Below are 12867 nucleotides of genomic sequence, written 5' to 3'. Positions count from 1 at the left end.
ATCAGCTGCAGTAACAAGTATATGAATTGCAATGACAGTACAGTACAGCCTGCACCAGTGTACCAACAATTACCACACTGAAACAACCTTGCTGTGTGCAATGATGGAGACATACCACCAGAAATAATCCATAGCTGCTTCTGTGAAGAGTGTAACGGTCTTGAGTGCAATGGGGCAGTATAGCAAGCAGTGATACAGTTAATCTCATCTTAGTATCATAAACCCCCAACCTATAGTGCTACAGTTACAACAACATGATACCCACAGCCACTCTGCCTGCAAACACATATTGATGCCACTGAAAATGACACAAAGTCACCTGAAATGTCACAAATATGTTTCCCAAATGATATTGTCATTGCCACTCTGAACAGCGCAAATGGGATCATACTTGCAGTGGCATACTCAGCGGCCGTGTATCTCCTCAAAAACTCAGACCTTCTTAAACACATTACACATGTCTCCTCTCTGTGCTACTTTCCACTTAAACAATTGAGTTCAAAATTTTCTTCAAGACAGTCTATGTCCTGGGGCAGTATCTAAAAAAACAACTTTCAGGACTGGGACTGTTGCAGATCTCCCTGCCTCACACTCCACCTGAAGGAGGCATATCTATTTTCCCAGTAGGAAAATGAGATCACGGCCAGGTAGGAAAATCCCCAGGCTGAACACTGTCAAAACCCCGCCCTGCAGTCAGAGTCCTCCCATTTGGAGTGAGGGAAGAGAAAACCACCTGTAACAAAAGCAAGGCTTCTTAGTAGAGGGTGTCATGGTAGTAACAGTCAGAAAATTATGCGTGCAGCACCAAAGAGAAGCACAGTGACGCTGCCCAACCCGCAGCTACAGGACAGTGCAAATGCTCCTACTGCTAGCAGGCAGCACCCTGTTCTGCACAGCTCAACCCCATTTTGAAGAGTATGGTGAACCACCTGCACTGATACTGCTAACACTCTTTGGAAAACACCACCAGACCTGCCGAAATGGTGACCATTTACTGTCCCCCTGCACTGACACAGCCGTGCATTGCTTACTTCAATGTCAATCACTCTAATCATCAAAATGACAGGTGGAGAAAGGAAAGGAGGAACTTCTGCCTCTCAGGTTTGCTCACCCATCTCTGCTGGGGATTCCTTTACTACAAACAGCCCAAGTATTATTGCCATTTACAGTAGCAATCACTCCATCCCCTCCTCTCCCACAAACCTACCGCTGATATTAGCACTGATCACACTAACAAGCCTGTGGGTTTTATTACTACTGATACTAATAATACTGGACACATTACGTCTGCTCCCGCCAATAACAGGCTGTAGATATGTTCCCTGCTAATGCCGATAATACTGGGGGATATTATCTCTGCCATTGTCGGCACTGCAGATATTATTGCCAGTAATGCTGTCAAATACTACAGATATTGTCAGGGACCAAGATTAATAATGCTGCGAATGTTACAGCACCAGCCTCACTAGAAGACAAATCCCAAATGAGAATTTGGGTCTATAGAGGAAGTCTGTGGCCTGCTACGGAGAGAAAGAGCTATCTCTAATAAGAGTGGTTGTAAAGATCCTAAAAGCTTCACCCAGCCAGAGATGCTGTGGTATGCAGGGAACAGTTTGAAATATTGTTTTCATATTATCTGTCTATCCATCTATCCATCCATCTATCTATCTGTCCTTCCTTTTCTCCCCATCTCTCTCTCTTTCTCCTTATACAGTGCTCAAGACCACAGTATGAGTGATAATAATAATTTTTTTAGTCCCTCTGGGTCACTCCAATTCTCATCCTTTAAGCTATCAATCAGGGGGTTATGGAACAACATAAACATTTGCATATTATTTTTCCCCTTTATCCTTCTGGACTTCTATTGCTGTCCTCAGTCTGACAATGACCCTGCTGAGCTTGGCCTACCGTCACAGCATAGTACAGCATTAGGATCATGAAGAGCCAGGAATTCCTGTTTCCAGCTGCAGCTTGATACTGCAAGACCCTCCAGTGGTCTTGGGAAAGTCATTACATGCTGCAGGGCCATTTCTGCCTCTGGAAGACAGTGGGTATAAGTGGTGGAGAAGGTCAGAGGAAAATTACAGCAACGTTGGCAGTGCCTGTAGACTGCAAGAAATGGCACACACTGTGCTATGCAAGTGGTGGTGAAATTTTTTAGCCAAATTATTTAAAAAATTGTAGGAGACCAACTCTCCGCTTTGTCTAATCTGTCACAGAAGTCAGAGGGTTTACAATCACTGGTCAAAAACTGAAACAAAAGGAATACATAGTCTTAACAGGGGAAATCCTGACCATCCTTCCTAGGCACTCACCTGAGGAAGACACACTGAGTTTTGAGGAAAGACTTGTGATCTGACAGGTCCTTGTTGTGACTAGTAGACACTCAGAGCTACCTCCCTGCTAGCTCTCTCTCAATGCCATAGTCTCAATGCCCAGGCCACCCTTGCAGTTGCAACCAGTGCATTTGGGAGGTTGGGATTTCCCCTCTTCCCTCTAACTCCCTGTGAGGGACACACCTGGCTGTCAGCGTCCATCGCTGAGCCCACCTCATGTATCTGTCTGGCTCCTTCTGTCCAACTCAGGAGTTCTGCTACATCATCTTGACACATAATTATCTCTCCTCTTCTTAATCATCTGTGCTACTGTCTAATGTGGGCACCAGCTGCAGCAAGGAGGACCTGGGGGAGGGGGTGTGCTCAGATAGAGGCTCCTCTGTCTTTCTCCCACCCTGTTCCCCCCAGCCATCAGAGAGGTTGCTAACAAGGTTTTCAGAACCAGGGATTCAGGAGCAGCTTGGTACTTCCCCCCTTTCTGCTGAACTGCATTCCTCACAGAGGAATCCTTGCAGCAGAGCTGGTCCAACAGAGCGGAAAGAGAGAGAGAGCAGTGCTGTTTCTTCTGCCTCCTTTAGGGATGAGCCACCCCCAAAATGCTTGGAAAGCAGATGTGCATTGGGAGCTCATAAGGGCTTTTCAACATGAGAATAAACCCTGCAATTAAGAATCTGCAACAAAACAGTGCTCAGAAGCTCTGGGAAATACTGAGAAGGTGTATGTATCCAGCATGAGCATGAAAGAAATACCTGCGCTGGATTTCTTGCCAGGCTTTCCTAATCCCCATCTCAGCAAGGAACAATCAGAGCCCTCAGAGCTACAGGGGAGATTGCCCAGGAGTGAGTGCGGGTCACAAGCTGTGCAAAACCTCCCCTTGGACCGTTCTAGCCTTAGGACCCAACCCTGCAAAGTGATGATGTCTTTTAGCATTTCTTAAGGCCAGTGTGAGCCTAGATAACTCAACTCTTGGCTAGGGGTGTTCAGCAGCTGGGAGGGGGTCCCATGTGAGGTTTCTCTGGGACAGGAGCGTGACATCTCCCTGCAGCAGACATCTGGGATGGCAGGATGAAGGCTGTTCTCTAAGGCAGTTGCAGCTGTGTCATGTAACTGCCACCTAAAACTCTGAGAGCTAGACAAGCAATGTCTCCAGGATTGTCTGGTACCTTTTTGATTCCTAGTGGGATACGTGGACTCTCAGCCAACAGCAGGGAGTTGCATAGTGTTGCTTGCCCTTCATAAATCAAATCTGGGATGAATTAAGGGCAGACAGAGAGAGTTGTTCTTACTGTCAATATATCATTGTGAAGTGTCAGTCTTAGATGGCTGCTTGGTTGTTTCTGTTTAATTGTACTGCTCAAAAAAATCTCAGGTTCTGAGGCTGGAATTGACTGTGTGGCTGCATCTAAAGTGGGATGACCTTTCCAGGTATTTGGAAAGAATAGCCACTAAAGCCAGACTGAACTGTTTCATTTCAAAATGAGATATGGAGGCACCATGTTGAGAGCTGGTGATCACCACGCTGGACTGTATGAGAACAGGGGTTCACAAAAAAACCAAATTAACTGCCAAGAGATTTACACAACCGTTAGAGAAACTTGTAACTCAGTTTGAAATGTCACTATTTCCTGTGTATGTAATGATGGGAAATGCTGGAGGGGTTTGCAATGTTTGCAGTCTCTTATTCCTGATATTTTTTGACTTTGAGGCATTGACTCAGCCCTTCCATTGCTACACTTTTCTCTTAGCTGGAGCCTACTGCCATCTAGCTGGGAAATGGATCTTCCTCTGGGGCCTGATCCAACTTCCAATGACATCAGCAAAAATGTTCCCATTTGCTTTAATAGGAGCTGGACTGGGTCCTTGCCTCTAGTTCTACTTTGTATTAGGGAGAAACGCGTCACGATGACAGCCTTTTTTTCTTGGGATTATTGTGTTTATTTGGATCAAAAACTTACAGATGTGAACCTCACCAGAACCAATGCTGTAAAAATTACTAGCAAAACCCCAAAAGGCAGCATTTCTCTCAGGAGAGCTTTCTCTTCTCTCCATGTATCACAGAGAACCCTCATGTTCTCTTGCACTGCACAGCCTTGGGCTTACAGCACACACAGTACACTGAGCCACCTGTACTGCTAAGAGGTCCCCCCATCCAACAGGCACCAGTGGAAAACAACATACTGAAGGCAGGGCTGGACCGAACAAACTGGTCAGGCACTAGTCTTAGAAAAGTTCACTTCCTGGCACTCAATTTTTGAACGTATCAAATTAAAAGAGCAAGATTTAAGAAAAAATGTTTACAAAGCCACCATAAGAGCACCAAGACCTTACCCACCCCTCCTGACTCAGTCTGTCTAGACCTGAGCTCCAGCTTTTGGCTCACTTCAGGATTCACTTTGCCCTGAGTCCTTCCCAGCAGGTAGGAAGGAAACGGAGATAGCTTAATCCTAATTCCTTAGAGCCCTAGCAAAAGGCTTAAATAACAACCTGTCATGGTTTAAGCCCAGCCCAACCCAGGACACAACCTTAGGGCCACAGTATTCAGAAGACCTCCTATTCTGCTTTCAGACTGTTGCAAGCATGGCAGTTCTGCTGCGGTAGATGCTACCCATTGAAAACTGGGCCCTTACAATCGCCAGCTAATGTAGCTTATGGCATGTCACAGGGCAGGAACTTGTTTGCAAGGGGAATGAAAGATAACTCCCACATTGCTGGTGCTTCTCCGAGATGGCATTTTGTTTGAAAACAAGTGAGTCGGGGAAACCATGTTTACCCACAGTTCAAAGTCCGGGCACCTGCTGGCACCTGGGGAGTTCAGTTCCAGCCATTTCCAGCAGTGAATGAACTTGGGATCAGCTCCAGCAATGGAGACGGCTCTCTGCCTGCCGAGCAGATGTGTGGAGACGCAGCCTGTCATGAAAGGGCCTCGGAAGAAGAGCATTCCAAGCCAGCAGGGCAGTGGTGGGGAACTGGTCTCTGTTGCTAAAACTGATCTAGCCCCTGGAGCAGCTGCAAACCTTGGCCTGAAATTGGAGCCTGTACATGGGGACAAAGAATATAAAAGGGAGGATGAGCTTCTCCCCTCCCCCTACCTTCATCACGTTTCCTCTTCTCGCCATTCGACCGAGGAATCCCCAGGATCCCGTTAATGGAGTAAGAGCCCACTGGATCATTGGAGGCACTGGAGACGGGAGGGGATGCTGTGCTGGGCACTGGACAAAAGGAAAAGGGAAAAAGGGCCATGAGGACAGCAGCACAGCACTCAGGGATCCCCCAGCTGAAAGCTACACATGCCACCAGTCTCATATGAAAGCCTGGGCACTAAGCAGACTCCCAGTCCCTCATACTGAAGGACTCATACTTGCTCTACTGCTAAAGTTGCTGCATCCCAGCTTCGCCAGTCCATTCCTACTGTAGCTCCACAGCCTTTCAGTACAGGGCCATTAATAACAAGCAAGTGTATTCCATCAAGAAGCTAAACCTTGTTGTTATATCCCACTGCAGAGCAGGCTTCCCAGTGCATGCCATGGTAACTGAGTGCAATGCTGCATAGGCCACATCCTCTAGTGACTTCCTAGTCCATCCGTATTTTGCCAGATCTTTTCTTCTCAGCATTTTTCCACCAGGAGTGCATGTTCTGTCTTAGCCAGACCAGCCTCTTATGTGTCCACCCAAAACACTCATTGAAAAATTACTTTCTTAGCATAGGTTAGAAGCACTTCAGCGTTGGGCCAATAAATTCAGTTCCCTGCTAGAACAAATGGTGAGTTGGCAATACATACGCCAACCCAGATTAATAAAAATCTAGTGTCTTCCTTTTGCACTGACCAATGTCAACAGGCAGAGACTCCTCTTGCCACTGAGGGCTGTCCAAGAGTGCTCATGAGTTTCCAATATATCAGAAATGACAAGTCATCCAGATTAGATATGATCACTTCATGACAATCAGGGCTTTAGAGTATAGAACAAGTAGAGCTATGCATCCAGTAGGCATGCCCATCATGTCCTAGCTTGTCCCAGTAACAGGGAGAATATCCCAGTTCTCTTATAGGCCACTACCCACCATTCAACTCATAAAGCACTGACCCGAAGAAATCAATACCTCCAATACGAGCCTTCCAGGATGGAGCAGAACCTGTCAACACTACCTGATGTAGACCCACACTTCCCAGTACATCCCAGAGCAATGAGAGGCTCCAGTAGCAGCACTCACAATCACTATCCCAGCTCAGCCAATGCATTCCCTAGACATTGCACTGCTTTTCCAAGAAGTAATAGTATCTGCCAACTGCATCTGTTGCGGTCAGTGATTCCCAGTCCAGTGAGCAAGTCCAGATTAAAAGGGCATCCAGAAATGCTCTTCCATACTGTCCCATTAATTCTATTGTGCTCCTGAACACAGTTCGTGTACAGGATTCTATCTGCCAGCTCTGTCCCATGTAGACCAACACTTTCCAGTAAATCCTTGTATAGCAGCTGATTCTCAGTAACCAACAGTATCTAAGACAGTGTCGTAGGCCATGAATAAGCCACTGTATTTCACAGTATCCCAGAATACTGCATGTTTTTTCCTGCTCTGAATTGTTACTGGATAAAGCTATGCTAGCAACAGCAGACGTAAGCACCATCCAGCCCACAGAGTGAAAAGTACCTCACCACACATCTAGCACAGTACCTTTAAACACAACAGACTAGGAGACATTTGGTCACTTTATTATAGCCTCCATCTTCTTCTCACCTCGATAAACCCATCTCCCCCAGCAGGAAATGCATTTTCTCAGTGAAATACACCCATGGAATACCTGACTGCAGAGCCAGAACAATGAAGAACTCAGTTGTGAGGCATCAGGAATATCTGACCCATGTCTGTGTATTACTAGCTCTAAGAAATGGACCAGTTCCAGCAAAGGGAGAGAAGAGAAATTGGGAGAGAGAGGGGAAAAGAGAGTCAGAGTAAGAAGGTGAAGACAGGTGCTTAGACTGGATAGCAGTAAATACTTCTCTCTAGGGAGGTGAAGGAGAGTGTGTGAATGTGAAATGGATGTTAAGGCAGAATCACTTTGGGCAAACCCCTGCCTTGGGCTGGTTTCTCTGCCATGATTCCCTTCTCTGCAATGCAACAAGCGAAACGAAGTACAGAAACCTCTGATTTCCATTGAGGCTTCTTTTCCCCCACACCCTCCTCCCTTTTGCTCTGCTTAGTATCTGCTTGTCAGACTTTGTTCCCTCAGCTAAGCTCCATTCTCGTTTCCACTTGTCCTGTAACCACCCCTCATGCCAGTCTTCTTACCGATAGTATGTCCTGGTGCAGTCACACCTGTCCCGCTCCCGTCTGGTGTTGGGTGAAAAGGTTGCTGAACTTTGGTTCTGATGATCCTGTAAAAGAGCAAAACATGTTCAGAACTGCAACTTCTCTGTGCCTTTGCATAGCCATGATCCCAGCTATCAGAACCTGAAGGCCTCATCTGAGCTCTGGGTGCAGTAGAGTGGCTTCATTTGCCTTCTTGTGGTCCTGATTCTACTGCTTTAACGGTCTAGTTCCCAGAGAATTGTCCTTGCTCTGCTCTGTCATCTTTTCCCCAAACTCGGGTATTCACTGCATAACTGTGGTGCTCAGTGAACGAGCTGGGATCTCCTGTGTGTTAGCAACTTCATTATCATTTATGATCTGATCTGCCAGCACGATCACAAGGCAGTCTTTGCAGCTAATAGAGCCACTGCTGGATTTACAAATGGTGTAGATTTAATTTTGTTGTGTACCTAAAAAATACCTTTCTGGCATAGAACTGAATGCTTTGAACTGATGGAAGGCTTGCCCAAAGCCCTTGTCCTTCATAAATGAGAAGGTGGGAGCAGAAGGCATCTGTAGGAAAGTGGTGATGGGATACAGATCACCAGGAAAAAGAAGCTCCAGCAAAGACGGCAAAAACTGGTGTTTATCAGGTGGTGAATGAACATAGCATGGGAACTCAAAAAGGTGTCTCAGTGAATGCCACAAAGCTCATAATGCTGCTCAGAATGAAAATAAACTGAACTGTAATTGTCACTGCTCCGTTTCTTGTTACATGAAATCTTTCACCTCTAGGTCACTGGTTTAAATCCAGCTGAGGTCAGTGGTGAAAGAAAATCACTAGCACCTCGTACTTGACTGGCAAGGTCCCTGCCTACTGGCAGATGCTGGGTATCTGTGACTCAGAACGACGGTCTCACCAAGGAATTCCTTTCTGAGATTAAAACGAGCCTGTCCAATTAGGGTGAAGGCTGCAGATGACCTTCAGCCTAAGTTTCTGGAACTCTCAGCCCCGCGTATCAGCTTTAACTTCTCTGCAAAAATCTCTCCAGAAAGTGAAAGCAAATTACACATTCTCCCTGCCCACCTGAGAGCTTCCCTTAAAGATTCGTTCTAAAGAATAACTTGGCAAAACTTCAAAGAGCAAATGTGTGGCTAGTGGGCAGTACGGCATGGATGGAGATAGGCAGAGATGATGAGAGGGCATTTTTGAAAAAGCGCAATTCCTGAGACTGAAACGTTCTTGGGAAAAGTATTTCAGAGCATATCACCTCAGCATGTTAGGAATCTCCAGTACACACATGATGAAGCTGGGCAGTAGCTGGAGTGGCAGAAGCTGCCTGGGACATAGCTGGAGACAGGGAATGTCAAGGTTCTAGCTGGGGATGGAGATCCAGATCTTCACCCCATATAGGTCAGTGGTACCAGGGGCCCTAATCTATAGCTGCTCAGGACCTATACAGAAGGTGTATGACAGCCTCGAGGCCATATTCTGAGGTCATGATGATTTGCACTAGCTGAGCTGAGCTGAGAAGCCTGTGCTAGGGCAAATAATAGAACTTTTTTCTTCTTTTCTGTTTTTTTCTTTTCTTTTCTCTTCTCTCACATTCCCCCTAAAACCCCCTGAAGTGCCACTCTGGTTGTGTGAGTTTATTGATTTCCCCCAGCCCAGAGAAACAGAAAGAGGGGATGGGGTGCAGGCAGAGGGATGGAAATAGAAAGCTATAAATTATTTGTGACAGGAAAGCAATAGTGCCAGAGTGCTGAGCACAAGTCCCGTGTCACTATTAGATTCCTTTTAGCCTGATGACACTGTAAAAGAGGTTAAGTGTCTGATGGAATCGTACACCTTGGGGGCAGGGGCAGTCCAGGAGCAGAACAAGCCACAGAGAGCGGGTATATCAATTCTCCAGGCCAATAATATTCCCCTCATTGATCGCAACACAAAGTTCAAAAATCTCATTATAGCCAGACAGACCTGGAACTTTTTAAAAATCAATAGAGTGATATAATGTATGTATACTTTGTATAAATGTATCTATCCATCCATCCATCCATCCATCTATCCAAAATCTGCCTGAGGGTGTCTAAGTTAACCTACACATTATACTGTGTTATGTTCTATTGTAGTGTAGCAGTGAATGGATTAGAAGATTTCCCCTGCAGCCTTAGATGACATATTATAAAACGTCCTGTTAGCACTGGGGTGATATCAGACGGTTCCATTCATACTGAGATGACATCAGATTCACCATTGGTACTGGGAGGTGGTATCAGACAGCTGAGCTTCTACTGAGGAGAACCATAAGATGAGCCTAATTACACTGAGATGGCCAATCAGGCTGTGCTGAATGATGCTGCATGAAAATTGCAAAGTTTCAAAAAGCCATTTAGAGTAAAAACAGCCTGTGAAATGATGGTGATATAAAATGCCTGTCCATAATGCTTCAAAAACCCAGGCAGCGGATGAAGAGGAAGGGTCAATCTCCTTCCCCATTCAGTTCAGTTCATGGTCTATTGGCTGAGAATGCCACTTAGTGCCAGTTGTGACTGTGTTTACTGAGATGTGTCCATTAGGAAGTGGAATGAGACTCACCAGCTCATTTCACCAAGTAGCCATCAGCTGGTAATGATTTTCGGTCACTACCAACCAGGGCCAGATTTCAGCTAGTGACCCAGGGGTGAAAGGCTCTGTTCAAAAACATTCCCCTCCTAAGACTGAAACTGGTTTTATGTCAAGAGAAAGTATCTGGAAACAGTGAGCAAAGGGGAGCAGTTCTGGTTGTGCAACCTCCAGTGGCTTGGGTCAAATAATTTTTGGCATCAAATGCACAGTGAATCTAATGAGGTCTTCGGTAGAAGGTATTTCCTATGGCTAAAAGAAGAGGCAGGTCATGAAGAGGCTCTCCCCAGCAGTGCTCCTTTACCCTACAGTCACAACCAAACTCTGGAGTTTTAAGGAAAGAGGAGAAATTTCAGGACCCTAACGCTCAGTACAGAATACGGCAGTGCATCCCCCTGGGTCTATTCATTTAGGGACAGTGATAAACAGCAGGATACCTAGGCATCGTGGCTGCTGCTTTAAGAGGCTTCAAGTGAGGCTGTCCTACACGAGACCACCTAATGAAACAGCAGATGAAAGATGAAGAGAGCTGACCTGGTCCTGTAGCAACAGATGCAACATAATAATGCTGTCTTTAAACTCTGAGATTGCTGAAAGCTTCTTCCCCTTACCAGAGACTGAAATACACACTAAGCCAGCTGTGCTGCCTCAAACCTCGGATTTCTGGATTACTGCTGTGTAAGAGGGAGCAAAACCTTGATCACCTCTTGCTGCCTTTGATGGCTTGTTCTTGCCTCTAGACATTGGAGAAAGACAAGCCTTTTTGCAGGACACTTCCTCAGCCCTTTACAAAAGCAGAAAGGACACAAATCCTGGCACACCAGTCAGCAGTGCTGATTTCTTGAAGTAAATCTGGATATTTTCAAATGTCTTTCTTTTCTCCAAAAGAAATTGTCACTCTGGACTAAATTCATCCCTGCTCTAGTTCCATCACAGTCAGTGACTCAAATAACAGCATTTGTGTTTAATTAGGGGCATAAACTGCTACTTACTGTAAATTCCCATTTTTCATTTTCCAGTGGGAGGTTTTTGCACAAGTTGTCTACTTTGAGTTTTGGAGAATGTACACAGATTTAATACATAACCTTCTGAAGTTTCAGCAACAGGACATTTATAGATCTTTGATTGCAGTAAAGCAACTGAACTTCATTTCACAATCTGAATTTAATATGCAATATTATCTTAAGTAATGGCATATAATGTCATTACAGTACATAGTATCATACTGTGAATTATACATCCATTCCTGGAATTCATGAGTTACCATAGTTGCCTTGTAGTAACTCTTTCTAGAGTTAATACTGCATACAGCTCCAGCTGAAACCAACTGCTTGTTTCCAAATGCCTTTGACTTTCTTAAATGTTCAGCATTAGGTCATGAATTTCCAATGTTTGATTTCTATTTCATTATGTTCAGCAGTTTTAATGCAATTCCTTTTGCTGATTCTGAATACAGATGGACACACCAAAAATCATCTCTCCTAGTATGACAATTGTAACAAGCTCTAATCAAATTTGTCAAGAATGTAGAAAGAAATATTAGAAGTTAAAATTAGCTGAGCCATAGTCCTTTCTGAGAAGCAGAACTTTCTTTCACTCCTTGTAAATAAGTAAGTAAAAATTCACTTCTAAACCTGTTCAGAAATTATTTGCTAAAAGAATGACAGATCATAAGAAATGTCCCTTGCCTCTCTGACATGTCTATCCAAACTCTCTTATAGCCTGACATAGACTGTGGTTTCTCCTCTCTAACTGATGCTGGCAGAGTCTTTAGACAGTATCTCAAACAAAAAATCATATTAGTGCTGATCAGAGGGAGATGAGGTAGGTCTGAATCATCTGGAGTCCAAATCTACCAATTCTTTTAATCCTGGAAGAACAGCGTGAAGTTGGCACTAAGAGAAAGAGTGGTGTGTCCTGCTGCCCCAAGGAGACCCTGACAGATTTCAGAAAGCACTGGTATCCTCACTCTGAGCATACTCCTTTGTCACGGATTATTTTTCAGAGTGGAAGGATACACTCAGCAGAGTACCAAACTCCCTCTAATTGTTTTGGAGTATTCATATTTTAAATGCTTCATATTAGAAGCACATTACAAGACCCCAGGGTGTGCATTACTGGGCAATTAAAGCGGTTCTTGGAAGGCTAACATTGCGAAGCTTCAGCCTTTTCTCTGCAGTGTGTCCAAGGGAGGCTGTGATGGCCAAGGAACACACACCCTGCTGTGCCGCACTGCTTAATTAGCGCAGGGCTGTACTGCTGAGCCATGGGCTGTGCCGGCAGTAGAGACAAGGCAGCCTGCAGGGGACTTGGTGCAGGGCTGAGACAGTGATGCCTTCTCTGCATCAGATTGCTTCCTACAAAAGGGCTCCTGACCATCCCAGTGATGCTGGCCTCAAAGTGTGCCTGAGGAAAAGAGGGAGAACATGGGGTGGGAAGAGGCAGCTTTGGGCTCCTTGGTGACAGCCCCCATGGAGCCAACAATATCCCACCCACAGATTGGTGCTGCACAGGCATAAAGAGCTCTGAACATGGCTTTGGTTCAACTAGGAGAGTGTCTGTGCACAGGTCGAGACAGAGCTGAACTCATGGTCAAGCAAAAGAAGGGGGGGGGGGAAGTC

General features: G+C 45.4%; 1 protein-coding gene across 1 annotated transcript in view; it reads right to left on the bottom strand.

The window, feature by feature from the left end:
* Positions 1 to 12867, bottom strand: part of PAX2 (paired box 2) — an 84485-nt gene that overhangs the window by 42531 nt on the left and 29087 nt on the right. The window contains exons 3-4 of the mRNA XM_010567710.1: positions 7651 to 7709; positions 5426 to 5545 (exon numbers count right to left, since the gene is read on the bottom strand). Of these exons, the coding sequence (XP_010566012.1) occupies positions 5426 to 5545; positions 7651 to 7709 (179 nt within the window). The remainder of the gene's footprint in view (positions 1 to 5425; positions 5546 to 7650; positions 7710 to 12867) is intronic.

This window comes from Haliaeetus leucocephalus, unplaced genomic scaffold, assembly GCF_000737465.1.
Source record: "Haliaeetus leucocephalus isolate CR32 unplaced genomic scaffold, Haliaeetus_leucocephalus-4.0 Scaffold229, whole genome shotgun sequence".
Lineage (NCBI taxonomy): Eukaryota > Metazoa > Chordata > Aves > Accipitriformes > Accipitridae > Haliaeetus > Haliaeetus leucocephalus.
The sequence above is the reverse complement of the archived record's forward strand: the minus strand, read 5'-3'. Positions and strand labels throughout refer to the sequence as shown.